At 39.4% G+C, this 14,953-nt stretch overlaps 1 protein-coding gene across 2 annotated transcripts; it reads left to right on the plus strand.

Annotated features, from left to right (window-relative positions):
• The first annotated feature begins 50 nt into the window (after positions 1-50).
• Positions 51-14,245, plus strand: EARS2 (glutamyl-tRNA synthetase 2, mitochondrial). 2 transcript variants are annotated; one of them, XM_003761745.4, is made up of 9 exons: positions 51-318; positions 6,950-7,105; positions 8,035-8,224; positions 8,798-9,270; positions 9,548-9,656; positions 10,822-10,975; positions 11,191-11,321; positions 13,355-13,490; positions 13,667-14,245. In XM_003761745.4, exons 1-9 carry the CDS (start codon positions 180-182, stop codon positions 13,748-13,750), a joined length of 1,572 nt encoding a protein of 523 aa, XP_003761793.2. In that variant the 5' UTR covers positions 51-179; the 3' UTR covers positions 13,751-14,245. The 2 variants fall into 2 exon arrangements, with proteins under 2 accessions (XP_003761793.2, XP_023353387.1); XM_023497619.2 differs by lacking the exon at positions 13,667-14,245 and having other exon boundaries at positions 109-318; positions 13,389-13,490.
• Positions 14,246-14,953: the final 708 nt, after the last annotated feature.

Genomic DNA, 14,953 nt, shown 5'->3' on the forward strand with positions numbered 1-14,953 from the left:
AAGTAACCGGCGGCGGGTCAGTACTCCCACCCAAACGGAGATAGGATTCTCCTGGACTGGGTGAAAAGGGACCCTGTCCTTTTAAAGGGAGGCTCCGCCTCCTCGAAAAGGGAGGAGCCGATTGGCTAGCGCCCTGCCCGGAAGTGAACCTGTTTAGCCACGTGTGCATTCAGTCCCACATGGCGGCCCTGCTCCTGGGGCCGCTCCGGCTTCGTTTGGCCCGAGCTCCCTGGGGGGCGGGGCGATGGCGCGGGTACTGTGGGGGGTCTGGACCGCGGAGCTCCGCTGTGAGAGTCAGGTTCGCCCCGAGCCCCACAGGTAACTAACTGCCCCTCTGTGGGGTTTGTAGGCTCAGCTACGGAGCCGGTCGGGGGTGGGGGCTGGGGAAAGGGGCAAGAGAGAAACTCACTAGGACTTGGGAGGGGGAGGGGCTGCGAGAAAGGAGGGGGATCACCGTTCTCTACCCGGTACTCCCCCCCTTCTCCCCCAGGTAGATTTATCCTTGCTGTGCCATGTGAAGCAAATTTACATGCATGCAAATGAGCTCGTGAAAAATTAAGCTGCTGGAGAGCAAACATGTTGCTTTCCTTTCCAGTTGTACTTGGCAGTCGTCCTGTGACGTGCGTGATATAGATACTCATATATCCCGTGCAAGGATTTTTTTTTTAAAAGATGGGGTTTTATTGGTAACTTTGTGAATCTTCCTTCCCAAGCGAATCCCCACTTCTCGGGAGAAGTCCCCTCTTGGAACAGATTAGGACAGTCAGGCAAACAAATCCGCATGTTGCCCTTGATGGAAAATGTTTATCTTTCTATATCCAAGCTCCATCATCTCTCTGCTACAAGTGGTCATCATGCGCCTGCGATAAAGTTCCTTTTAAATCACCATTAGTCTTTGTGTTAAGCGTTTTAAGGATCTTTAGCGGTTTTTTGGTAATTTATTTATTTGCCATTTGTTTATAAATATTTATTTATTCTATTTATTTATTTATAAATATTTATTTTATTTTTGGTAATTTATTTAATACCATTTATTTATAAATATTTATTTATTTTATTTTTGGTAATTTATTTAATGCCATTTATTTATAAATATTTATTTTATTTTTGGTAATTTATTTAATGCCATTTATTTATAAATATTTATTCTATTTATTTATTTTATTTTTGGTAATTTATTTAATGCCACTTATTTATAAATATTTATTTATCCTATTTATTTATTTATAAATATTTATTTTATTTTTGCTAATTTATTTAATGCCATTTAGCTTCTATCTCCAAAGTTTGTAAAAACTGCTGGGATGCTAATTATCTACTTAGAATATTAAATCTATAAAACTTTTCGCAACCCTCGGTTGGGTTGCCATGGAGATTTTTAAGGAGATTGGTGTAGCGTGTGACCATTCTCATCTGATGAAACAAGTGGGGGGAGGGGGTGAAACAGTGAAATGTGCGTTTTATCTTAGAATTGCCACTTGCGGATTTTGTCCTTGAACAGTCATTCCCACTCAGTAGATATTTCAGTCCGTGTGCTCTGTGCCGGTTGCTATGCTAGACAGTGAAGATATTAAAGACAAGACAGCCTCTTGTTTTGAGCATGGTGCATTCTGGACCAGGGGAGGGGCATAACATCGTACGTACACAGACCTTCACAAAATAGATACAAGATAAATGTGGGAGGGCGGGGGCGCCAGTGCTGGAGTGATCAGGAAATGCTACCTGTTGAAGAGGTAGCATTTGAACTCAGACTTAAAAGAAATTCTAAGAAGTGGGATTGAGAAGAGAGTGCATTATATGGATTAGGTACAGCCTGTGCAAAATTATGGAAATAGAAGATGTATGAGGAATAGTAAAAAGGCCAATTTGGCTGGAGCATGGAGGTGAAGGGGAATGATCCCTAGTAAGACTAACAAGGTTGTTAAGAATTTTAAACGCCATTCAGGAGTTTATATTTGATTATAGATGTAATAGGTATCAATTTATTTTTTTTTTGTTTTTTTATTTTGTTTATTAGGGAAGTGACATGATTAGACCTTTGATTTAGGAAAATCACTTTGACATGGGTGGAGGATAGAATAGAGTAGTGAGATAATTTGACCCTGAATTACGGTGGGGACTGTATGAGTATAGTGGAAGTGGAAACCCCAGTGTTTGTCAAATTACCCTTTCTGGGACTTAATTTTCCTTATTTATAAAATGAGAGACTTAGCTATATGACATAGATGGACCTTTTTAGCTCTAAGTCAATGATTCTATGAACTGAGGCCCGGGACATTGAAGTAGTTTGTTCAAGGCTACCCAATCACCTATGTATGCCCTAAATCCTTTTTCTATTGCTTCCTGACTTAGCCTTTTGGTCAGTTACCTTTTGTTATTTAGTCATTTTAGTCATGTCCAACTGTTTGTGCCTCTATTTGGAGTTTTCTTGGCAAAGGTATTTGAGTATTTGCCATTTCTGTCTCTAGTTCATTTTATAGATGAGGAAACTGAGGCAAACAAGGGTAAGTGACTTGCCCAGGTCAGCTAGTAAGTGTCTGAGGCTCTATTTGACCTAAAGAAGAGGAGTGTTTCTGATTAGGCCTCAAACTCTATCTATTGCTCCACTTGATTGCCCCTAGCTGAAATCTTCCCAAGCAGTTTTCTGCTAGGAAGACTAATTTTTATGGCTCAAAAGTCCTGCAGTTTTAGAGTAGGAACAAGTATCCTTAATTTTATTTACACAAATAAGTTTTAATACCTGTATGTACATGATTTTTTTAATGACATTTTTGGGGTCTTTCCACCGACTTTTTGAAGCTTTATGGGTAAGCCATGGACATGCCAGAAGTAGTTGGTGCTGAGGCAGCAGATTCTGCATTGTTTTCATAGAATAGAAAATCTGCCATTTCCCAGAAAATTTGCATTTGTATTTTTAAATCCTCTCTGAAGACGAAGTGAAAAAATAAACTCTCGAGGGAATGAGGCACTTAGCCAATACCTCAATCAAGGGAAATGTAATTCTGATTTAATTGCATTGGATGAAAACCTAACTTTGAAAAAAAAATACCCTCATTTCAAGTCATTTCAAGTTTACAAGAAGAAATGCTTGTCATCCTTAGCTTTGCCAAATGTAAGTGATTTGATACAGGTTGGCAAAATGAGATGTGTGAGACTGTTGATATAAGGAATGGAATTTAAGAATTTGAAATTTCAACAAGCTAGGAACATTTTTTACTCGTAGGCAAAGAAACCCTTAGTTTTTCTCTGTTCTGTTTAAAAATATAGGCCCTTCTTTCTCCCAGCTTTGGCCTCTTCAGAAGTGACTAAGCTTTCTATGTATGGTGAAGATAAGAGTACCAGATTTAAAATTGGGAAGACCTGCATTAATTCACACTCCCTCAGGCACTTACAACTTGTTTAAGTTTAGGCCAGTCACTTAAATTGTATTAGCTTCAGTTTCTTGGACTTTTAAATGGAGAAAACAAATTTCTTGTTATTACTTATTTTCTCTGTACTTGACTGTTGGATTCTGATCCTGTGAAGCATGCCTATCAGCAAGCAAAGTTAATTCACCACCAAGTAATGAACTTAGTGCTAGGAATACAAATACAAAGAATGAACCCATTCCTACTCTCACAGAGCTTACATTTTAACAAGGGGAGACAATAAATACATAAATAAGTGAGTACAGAATAGATATGAAGAGAAGAAATACAGATTAATACAAAATATTTAAGAACAAAGTAGTTTAGTGAGTACTGATCATTCAGGCGATCAGAAAAAGCTTCATGTAGAAGCTTGAATTGAGTCTTGAAGGAAGAGTATTCCTCTTAAGAAAGGGGCAGCTAGGTGGCACAGTGGCTTTGAAGTCAGGAGGACCTGAGTTCAAATTTGGTCTCAGACATGTAACTTCCTGGCTGTGTGACCCTGGGCAAGTCACTTAACCCCAATTACCTCAGCAAAAAAAAAAAAAAGGAAAGGGATGTGAGGAGGGGATGGCCAGCACAAAGTCATGAAAGATGAGAGATGGAATATCCTGCATAATTAAAAGAAATAAGTCCAGCTTGACTGGATAGCATAGTGTAGGAGGTAAGTACAGTCCAATCAATCTGAAGATGGAATATCCTGCATAATTAAAAGAAATAAGTCCAGCTTGACTGGATAGCATAGTGTAGGAGGTAAGTACAGTCCAATCAATCTGAAAAGATTGGTTAGTGCCAGATTGTGCTGGGCTTTAAAAGCTGTATAGAAGAGTTCCTATTTTAAACTAGAAGCAATAGGAAGCTGCCACTAGAATAACCTAGTGTACTGATGGAAAATTGCTTTGGTAGCAAGAGTTGGATGGTGAGAGATACTTGGGGCAGGGAGACCTATTAGGAGGGTATTGAAATAATGTGAGGAAAGGTGATGATCAAAGTGGCAGTTATGTGAGTGAAGAGAAGAGTTGTGAGAGATATTATGGAAGTAGAAATGACAAATGTGGCAACTGATTGGAAGCATGGGGTGAAGAAGAGTGAGACTTTGAGGAGGATGCTGAGATGATAAATGAGGGATATTTAAGCTACCTTTTGATGGAAATAGGGAAGTCTGGAAGATGGGAGGATTTGAGAGAAAGATAAATGGTTTGGACATGTTGATTTTGAGACTAATGAACAACTAATGTTGTTTCTGGAACATTTAGTTTAAAATGTCTAATAAGCCATGGGTTACACAGAGGGGATGCTGGGATTGGATATTAATCTGGGACTCATCTACTTAGAGATGCTAGTTAAATCCATGGTAGATGATGATATTATCAAGAGAGACAGTATGGAGGAATAAAAGAAGACAGCCTACTATATGTACAAAATATGGCAGCTCTTTTCTGGGGGCAAAAAATTGGAAATTAAAGGGATGCCCATAAGTTGGGGAATGGCTGAACATATTGTGGTTTGAGATTATGAGGGAATTCTATTGTGTTATAAGAATGATGAGCAGATACTCTCAGAAAAACTTGGAAAGACTTCCATGAATTAAAGCAAAGTGGAATGTATTGTGTACAAAGTAACAGCAATATTATAAAATGAACAGCCGTGAATGATTTTGCTATTCTCCAGGGACCCAATGACAGTTGTCCAAGACAAATTCTGAAAAACATATGAAAAATGCTATCTATCCCTAGAGAAGGAACTGATGTTGTCTAAATACAGATTGGAGCTTGCTTTTTTACCTTATTTTTCTTGAGGTGTAGGATTTTTTTTTTTTTTTTGTGATCTGTGTTTTCTTTTACAACATGACTAATACGGAAATGTTTTGTGTGACTATACATGTGTAACTTATATTGCATTGTTTGCCTTCTCAGTGAGAAAGGGAGGAAGGGAAAGAATTTGGAATTCAGAGTTTTAAAAAATGAATATTAAAATTGTTTTTACATGTAATTAGTCTGGGGGGGAAAATAAAATGCTAAATAAGAAAAAGAAAAAGAAGAGCGTCTAGGACAGAACCTTAGGGGAATATTCACAATCCACAATTAGGATGGATGTGTGGTGTAAATAATGAGCCAGCAAAACAGACTGGGAAATAGTGGTCAAAAAGTTAAGAGATCTAGGAAAGAATATAATAGAATAGGAAAACTAATAGAGGAGAGAATATCCAGAAGGATAAAATAGTGATTGGTGTCAGGTGCAGGAGAGAGGTTAAGAGAGATCAGGACTAAGACAAACCATCAGATTTGGCAAGTAAGAGATCATGGGTAACTATGGAGATACTGCCTGTTGAGTGGTGAGATTATAAATCAAATGTCAAAAGATTTAGGAGTGAGAGAAGAGAAGAGAGAGAAAAATGAAGGCATTAAATATAGTCTAATTTTTCTAGGACTTTGGCCAAGAAAAGGAAAAAAGATACAGGGTAACAAATTGAAGAACTGATAGGATCTTTTGGGTTTTTAAGGCATTAAAATGAAACTGAATAAGGAGAAATTGAAGATAGAGAGAGGATGATTGAGGTTTCAAGGAAAAGTTGGGAGAGAATGGGATCAACTGCATCCCAATAGAAGGCCTAGGCCTGGCAAGGAGAACGGGTAAAGAATGGAAGATGATGTCAAAGGGTTTAGAGAATGGGAGAATAAGGAGCCCACATTGAATGGCCTCAAGTTTTGCAGGAAAATAGGAGGCAGGGTCCTTAGCTTCTTGAAATGGAATGGGAGGGGTGTGTGGCACTTGAGGAAAGGGGCTGGGGAGTAAGATAGGAATCAATTAGGAGTGAACACAAAGCAGTGCCTTTTTTCTATGAGGACCCCACTTTGTACCCAGTCTGCATGGTTGTGTGACTTAAGCCTAGCTCCAGTTAGCTCAGATGAGTAGGAATGTAGGAGGACTAGAAATAATCCAGAATTCAGATTTGGAAAGAAAAGTAGCAAAAAGACAAAGAATTTGAGAGCAAAGGACAATGTAGAAATGATGTGGGGAATGACAGGGTGCATATTGTACAGGGAGGAGCATAAAGTCAGAGCAGGCTTATATCTGGTGAAAATTCTGAAGAATAGGAATATTGGAGATCTCAGTGAGGATCAGGAATAAGTTTAGGAAAGATGAGGTATAGGGAAAATTGGAATAATAGTTTATGATCAAGTAGTTTTGGTTTTCCATTTGTAGTCTTTTTGTGGTCATTGTGTATATTATTTTTCTGGTTCTGCTAATTTTACTCTGTATCCTTTCTTAAAGTCTTCCCATGTTTCTCTGTTCTCATCATGTTCATCGATTATGCTCCATTCCCTTTACCTGCTACAGTTTGTTTTGCTATTTACTACTCAATGGGTGTCTACTTTGTCTTCAGTCATTTCCTGTAAGTATTTTGGCACATGAAGGGTCTTTCTGTCTTTGTCCTTTTTAGTATATATGCCTAGAAGGATGGGTTCTCTGAGTCAAAATGTTTAAACATTTTAGTCATTTGCTTAACATAATTTGAAAGTTTTTTTTCTTTTAACAAGGCTTCATGCATTTGGGAGGCCTACGTACTGCCTTGTACAACTACATCTTTGCCAAGAAATACAAAGGGAGTTTCATCTTAAGGTTGGAAGACACAGATCAAACCCGTCTGGTGCCTGGGGCTGCTGAGAACATCGAGGACATGTTGGAATGGGCAGGTATGCCCTGGGGTAATATGAACAACTTCCTCTAGAGCCCAGTAATAAAAGTTTTCTTTTCCAAGAAAGAACTGTGGTAATCAGCTCTGAAGCAGGTCTCTACCCTTGCCATTTGGAAAAGTAAAAAGGGCCACAGGAGGTCTTCCTGAGAGCTGTGATTTAAAGATAAATAACTTCCTAATTTCTTTGAGGAAGAAGTGAGGAGGATGCTGAATACATTGGGATGCTAGGGAAAATCCTTAGGTTAGCAGATACCTCTCTATAGAAAGGGAATGAAACAAAGGTTTGGTGGAAAGTCTTAAATATCCACTGGAGAAACTCTGGTTATGTCATTTCCTAAGATTTAGAGAAGTTTGCAAAGCTATTCCTTTCTTCCAAGTATTCTGCTGATGAGGAAAGGGAAGACAGAGCTTAAGCAAGTGAAAGGAAGGGCCTTTTGGAAAAACTGCTCCATTGAACTGATTCTGATGCTACTGACTCTGGGAAATACAATTTCCAGTTACGGAAATGTCAGGGCAGTGAGAGGATTATATCAGGGAGGAATCAGAGAGATCATGGTGGTATGAAACCAAATAGATTTGATCATATGTGAATTTCCATTTCATTCACTTCTCAGGGTGCCATGTATTCTGCCTTTTATCTTCTTTTTAGGTATGTCCTATTTCTCAACTCCATGATTAACCTTATGAAGGCAGGGAAGTTTCCTAATAATTCCACATTTACTATGGAACTCTACCAATATTGGGGAATGTTTCTTGATGTTGATATGAATTTGTTCTCTGGGACCAAAGAGAGGCAGGATGTAGCTGGGGAGGAGGTGTTCTGCCTGTGAGTCCCTCAATGAGCTCATTCTCAGTCCTTTGATGGGTTTTGCATGAGTAGGGCATTTACAGGCCAATGCTAACTTTGTACTATTATTTGTGCTCCAGGAATTCCTCCTGATGAAAGCCCTCGGCGTGGAGGTCCTGCTGGACCCTACCAGCAATCTCAACGCCTCGAGCTCTACGCACAAGCCACTAAGGCACTGTTGCAGACTGGAGCTGCTTACTATTGCTTCTGTACCCCCCAGCGCCTGGAGCTGCTGAAAAAAGAGGCCCTAAGGAACCATCAGACACCCCGGTACAGAACGTGTTCTTGGTAGTTGACCCCAAGAAATCTCTGATACTTTGTCAGTTGACTCTTATAGTATGATATTTTTCGATTGCTATGTTTCTTTTTGAAATAGATTTTTATTATAGTGGTATTTTTTGTTTTATCATCACCCTCTCCCTTCCTTTCTTATCCCAGTGAACTATTGCTTATAACATAATTTTTTTTTTTTAAAGAGAAAGAAAAGAAAAAATACTAGTGGCACTGATCAACACATCAAAACAAAACAAAAAAAACTAGGAGGGACTGCAATGGGGGGTGGAAAAGGACAACTGTGACAGAATGTCTTTCCATTTCTCTCCTCTTTGGGGCCAAGCATGTTCTTTGTAATTTTACAGCTTTCTGTTTTGATTGTTTTCTGGTTCTTTTCATTACTACAATCATAGTCATTGTATATTATGTTTCTGGATCCCATTTTTATACAACTTGTTATGACATATAACTTTTTCTAGTCTAGCTTGTGTTGATTGGCTCAAGCAAAGTTAGGATGTCTTGGGCTTGGGAGTTCTTGGACTGAAAATATTTCCTGTGAAATTTCAATAGGTATGACAATCGGTGTCGATTCTTGAGTGCTGAACATGTAGCCAGGAAATTGGCAGCAGGTGACAAGCCAACTGTCCGCTTCCGCCTGGAGGAGGGAGCTGAGACTTTCCAGGACCTGGTACATGGCTGGAACCAACATGAAGTTGCCAATATTGAGGGTGACCCTGTGATCCTTAAGAGTGATGGCTTCCCCACCTATCATTTGGCCTGTGTGGTGGATGATCATTATATGGGCATCAGCCATGTTCTTCGGGGCACTGAGTGGCTTGTCTCTACTGCCAAACATCTCCTTTTATACAGGGCCCTGGGTTGGGAACCACCCCACTTTGCCCATTTGCCTCTGCTTCTCAATAAGGATGGCAGCAAGTTGTCCAAGCGTCAAGGAGACATCTTTTTGGAACACTTTGCTTCAGCTGGCTTTCTCCCAGAGACTTTGTTAGACATCATCACCAATTATGGCTCAGGATTTGCAGGTATAGTGGTGAGGGGAGACAGGGGAGGCAGGAGCTTTCTAAGAGTAAGAGGCTCCTGGTACTACTCTATAAGGAGACTTTATTACTAAGAGCCTGACCTGGAATCCTTGGCATGGGGCTATGAATGGGAACCTATAGAAAAAGCTGGATGTTTCTCATCCTTGTGTATTGAGAAGCAATCTGGTCTATCTTGGGAATCAACCTACAATTTAAAAGGGGAAAAGAGCTTGACCTCCCAGGAGAAGAGTGCACCCTGACAGATCTGACTGATTTGCAGGGAACCAGATGGGGAGGACACTGCCAGAGTTGATAGAACAGTTTGACTTAAGTGGGGTCAGCACTCATTCAGCCCTGCTGGATCTGGAGAAACTTCCTGAATTCAACAGGTGGGTGGTATAGACTTTGGGGACCCTGTACAGGAGGATGGCTCTTTCTCAAAGAAGAGCTCCTTTAATTCTCAGGCCAGTTTTGTTATTTTTTTCCTTCATACTTACCCATTGGGTAGCAGAAACCATTATTATAAATATGTGTAGTTAAGCAAAATACATTCCTACATTAACTACAATGAAAAATATATTTCATTTGATCAGATTTACTTAAGGATCTGAGAATCTCACTTATGTTGTTGTGGGTTTTTTTCCCTAACTCATCCATGAATTTATATTTTGAATTTTATTTATTAAATCTTTTGAATGGTACCTTTTAACTACAAACCTCTGGGTTTAATTGTGATAGAGATATTTATTAAATTATTTAGCTGAAATGGAATAACAGTAATAGTATTAGCAGGATTCTATGTATTTTTTTATCGCATGATTGTTAGAACAGAATTCTTTCTGAAAACAGTAGTCCCTGAATATTAAGAAGTGAGACTCTGGCTTTGCTTTCTCTTTTTGGGTCTTTATTGCTTTTTCTGGTTATTGCTGCAAAATTATAAGAAGTGTACTTGGTTACTAAGAGAAGGTAAAGCATAATAAGTTGGCTTGGGGTCCTGAAAGTGATTCTAGGGAGTCCTGGGGGGAAAATAAAAATATTTGACAAAGCAATTATAGATTTGCTAATAAGACTCAGGGCTCCGAGTTCCCAGTTCTGTATCATAAAAGGGTTCAAGAGATTTTTCAACCTGATCTCCCAGGACATTTCCATCATTTTGAGTCTGAAATATTCTTGTTTTCAACTTTACCCCTGTAGTTGCTGGGACCTGGGATTCACCATATCTTAGGCGACAAAAAACCCTAACTTCTAACTATACTTACTTGTAAACGTTACTTTATTGTATTGTCCTTATTTTCCCAGCTGTAAAAATAAAAGCATCTTCTTTCTTCTCCTTTGGACAGGGAGGGATAATTTGGTATTCTGGATTATTATTATTATTATTATTATTTTTTACTTTTTTATTTTAGTCTTTTTCACTTATACTGCAGGAATATGGATGCTTCCTATATGGTAGTAGGCATTTTCTCTTTCCTCTATTTCTATCTCCCTTTCTTTTCTAGTACTCTCACGTCCCCTTTCTTTTGGAGCAGATCTGTAACTTCAACTCTCCTATAGGCTGCATTTGATTCGATTGTTAAATGATAAGGCTCGGAGGATCCAGTTTGTGAAGAAGCTTCAGGCCATGGTGAAAGATGTGTATGGAAAACAAATGGAGGACAAGGACGTCCTCAGTGAGGACTACCTAGAGAGGATCCTTTTGCTGGGACAGGTATGTACAGTATGCATTTATATGTAGGGAGCCAGGTAAGATAGGATGTCACCATGGACGATGATATAGCCCTTCCCCTTCCTCTTCATTGTTCTCCAAGACAATACAAAGAAGCATAGAGCCATTCCTCTTCTGCTCAACTTGTTCAGATTTTCTTGGAGAATCCCTCTTGAGGTTTCTCTCTGATAGCTCTTTCTTAATCCCTTTCTTAATAGGGGCGCATCAGTCGCTTGCAGGACTTGGTCTCACCAACATATTCCTATCTCTGGACTCGCCCTGCTGTACCCCGAGCACAGCTGCAGACCATCTCAAGAGAAGTGGATGTGATTGCTAAGCTGGTCCTGGGGTAAGTGCTCCCTCTTAACCTCTGGGCACTCATTCTTTGTCCATAGCTTTGCAGCCATCAGTGCACCTAGCAAATGGTAAAGGGACAGGTTAATAAAATGGTATTATTTGTCTTGAGAATCCTAGAGTGCAGGCAGAGTAAACATCCAGAATACCTCTGAATATTTTGGGGATACACAGGGTATATAATATAATTCTTGGGTTCCAGTTGGAGGCATTAAAGTGGTTTGTTCAAGGTTGGTGAAAGGAGTAATCACTAGATATCAGACCTGCTGTCTCCTAAACTAGTGCTGATCACTGACCATTTTGATCATTTTAAGGTCAAGTGTCTGGAAAAGTGGCAAGACAATTTTACTTTCATCTTGGGGTGAGAGAGAGAGAGATAATGAATGAGAATGAATGATTTTAACTCAGACCTTAACACAGTCGGGAGGCAGGGATGATGAGGAACAACCAGTGAAAATACATTTATTTGGGAGATGGAGTGTTTTATGCAAGGAATGGCAAGGAGGCCACCGTCACTGGATCATAGGGTGCATAAAGAAGAGTAAAGTCAAAAAGACCAGAGCTCTGGGCCCAGGATTAAAGGCATTTAAAAAGGCAAACAAGAGTTTTATATTTGATTCACAGTACAGCAATTTATTGAATAGGGGAGTGACATGGTTATATCCATACTTGAGGAAGATCTTTTTGATAAATGAATGGATGATGGACTGGAGTAGGGAGAAATAAGAGTCAGAGAGACCAAGCAAGAAGCAATTGTAATAATTTAGGAATGAGAGGATGGAGCATTGAGGTAGTAGCAGTGTCCAGAGAGAAGAGGGCAGATAGGAGAAATGGCAACTTTCGTGACAACTGATTAGGTTTGGTGGCGAGATGGAGGGGAGAGTGAGGAGTCAAGGATGACATTTAAAATGTGAGCCAGGGAAGTGGGGCTACTTTCATTGGTAATATGGAGTTTAGGAAGAGAAGATAATGGAGTATAATTTTGAATATGTTGGTTTAAGATATCTATGGGATATCCAGGTTTAAGATGACCAGGTGCTAGTTGGAGATGTGAGATTTAGAGATCAGGAAAGAAGTTAGAGCAGGTCTTAGAATTATCTGCATAAAGATAATAATTGAATCCATGGAAGCCAATGATATCACTAAGCAAAATGATATAGGGGGAGAAGAGAAGAGGACCTAGGGCAGAAGCTTGGGACACACTCATGGTTAGTGGTTGTGATTTGGTGGAAATTCAATGAAGGATATTGAGAAAGAACCTGAAAGGAAGAGAACCTGGAAAGTGTGAGAACTTAGGGAGCGGAGTGTATGAAGAAGAAGAGCACAATCAACAGAATTAAAGGCTACAGAGAGAGAAAAAAGGATGCAGATGGAGAAAAGACTATTAGATTAGTTGATTAAGATAACTCTGGAGAGATTAGCTTCAGTTGAATCATGAGGTTGGAAGCCAGATTGCAGAGTTAAGAAGAGGGTGAGAGGAAAGGAAGTAAAAGCATCGACTGTCATTGACCTTCTCAAGTTGTTTAGCCATGAAAGGGAAGGGGGATATGGGAAGATGGCTATATAAATGATAAAGGAGACCTTGTGATAAGTTACCCCTGCCATTTTTAGTGACTTTTGTTTATCAGAAGCCTTAATCCTCCTGTCATCTAATTGACTCACTATTCTATTCTGAAACTTTTTCAATTTTCTGACTTCCTGGTGGTGTCCCTTTTAATTTCCACTTGCCTACATAGTAATGGGTTCTTTTTCTTCTCTTTTCTTCCCTACTGTTTGGGAAACTAATAATATGCAGGAGATTCTCTTTTCCTGGATCCTTCTAAACTTTTCATACTTAGCCACATTGAATTATTTCATAGTAAGTTTATTCTCAAAGTAGCTTTGAAGCTTGATAATTTCCATATTCTGTCCTGTTGCTGAGCTTTCTGGGAAATGCCCTCCAAATCTGTATTCCTTCATTTGGGGCCCTCTTTAAGGAGAATCCTCAGAAGATTGGAAGATACCATGAATCAATTGGACTTCTTCTAGGTTGTTGGAAACACCTGGCATTTCTCTCACTCAGGAAGTGCTGAACCAAGAGCTTAGAAGACTTTCAGAGAAGACAGAAGGTATTGAGTATGTCAGAATGATGAAACTGCTCCGGATGGTACTCAGTGGGCAGCAGGTGAGGTTGGCTGACTTCTCAGAATCCTTCCTCTGGGCCCTTTGAACCTTTTAAGCTTTGTCCTGAGAAAGACTAACCAAACCACAACATGGTCCCTCTCTAACTATGAAAGGAGGTGGAAGATACCTCCTGAATATTTAGGGATTTGATCCCAGGATTTTTCCTTTTTTTTTCAGCAAGGCCCAACTGTTGCAGAGATGATGATATCCTTGGGACCTAAGGAAGTTCGGGAACGGATGCAGAGGGTGCTCTTAAGCTAGGAAGAAGATTTTTAGGATGGATGGACAAGGATAACTAGTGATCCACTTTCCTGGAAACTGCTTCTGAGACATCAGAGCTGAAACCAGTGTTCAACAGGAAATCTGTGGTATTAATTAGAGGACTATATTTCTGATGACCCATGGGTGGATGACAGGCAGTATATATGTATTGATAGTTCTCAGGCCTGTCTCTTTCACTAATTAGTCTAGGAAGAGCCCACCCTACAATTTCATTCCTTTTCTTGGCTATAAAAAGGAGCCGTCTTTGGAACCCATCTCTCCATTTCCTTGTATACTATATTATGGACCAGAAGTTTGGAATTGATTCTTAGTTCCTGGAACTGGTTTCTGTCTGAACATCTGACATTGTGGTAGATTTGCAGGCTCACAGACAGGCCTCAGGATTTAATTGCCTGAGCTCTGGTACTCTCTGGTCTTTGGGCTCTACACTAGGCTCTGGTTTGGATTTTGAACAATAAAAGACAAGTAAGTCTAGTAAAGTCTCCAGAACAAGTAAAATGCTGTAGGCTTAATTAGGTGGGACGTTGAAGGATTTCTCACTAGAGTTAAGGGAGGCAGGACTGAAAGGCTCCTGAAATGTTAGGATACTTTTTTCTCCTTTCTTGCCTGAGTGAATCTAGCATCAGGGAATATTTTCCAGGCAGAAATGAAATGCTTTCCAAACCCTGGAGTGGAATTAATTCTCCTGAAATCCTATCCAAAGGTGTTAAAGGTATAACACTTACTTGTGACTTTTGTCTTCTAATTGGAGAGGTGGGGGGGAAGAGGGGTTGAAGTACAATAGGGAGGTTAAATTATCATTTTTATCAATAACTTTTATTTGCATTTCATATTTATTTCTGAATATATTCCTCCCATTACTCTTATTCTATGAACTATCTCTTGGAACAAGATTTTTTTTTTAAAGAGAAAAAAATAATTCAATAAAACCATGTTTGACAGTATATGTAATATTTTAGGCTCATAGTTCTGTTTCCTCACTCCCTGTATGAAGAGAAATTCTTTTTCATATTAAATTAATTATTATAATTATGTAATGTTAGAAGTCTTTTTATACCCTGTTCCTCCATGACAAATAACAATAACAATTATTGGACAGTCCCAGAAGGACAAGGACTGTGTACTTACCTTAGAGTAGAGAAGCTAGTGAAAGACTGGGGCTATTTTTGTGTCCAGGAAAGT

The sequence above is a fragment of the Sarcophilus harrisii genome, chromosome 1 (genome assembly GCF_902635505.1).
Source record: "Sarcophilus harrisii chromosome 1, mSarHar1.11, whole genome shotgun sequence".
In the NCBI taxonomy this organism is placed as follows: Eukaryota; Metazoa; Chordata; class Mammalia; order Dasyuromorphia; family Dasyuridae; genus Sarcophilus; species Sarcophilus harrisii.

Coding starts and splice junctions, on each gene's coding strand:
- EARS2 (XM_003761745.4), top strand. CDS start 180: ATGGCGGCCCTGCTCCTGGGGCCGCTCCGGCTTCGTTTGGCCCGAGCT. Junction 7,106..8,034: donor GGACATGTTGGAATGGGCAG/GTATGCCCTGGG, acceptor TTTGTGCTCCAG/GAATTCCTCCTGATGAAAGC. Junction 11,322..13,354: donor ATTGCTAAGCTGGTCCTGGG/GTAAGTGCTCCC, acceptor GACTTCTTCTAG/GTTGTTGGAAACACCTGGCA.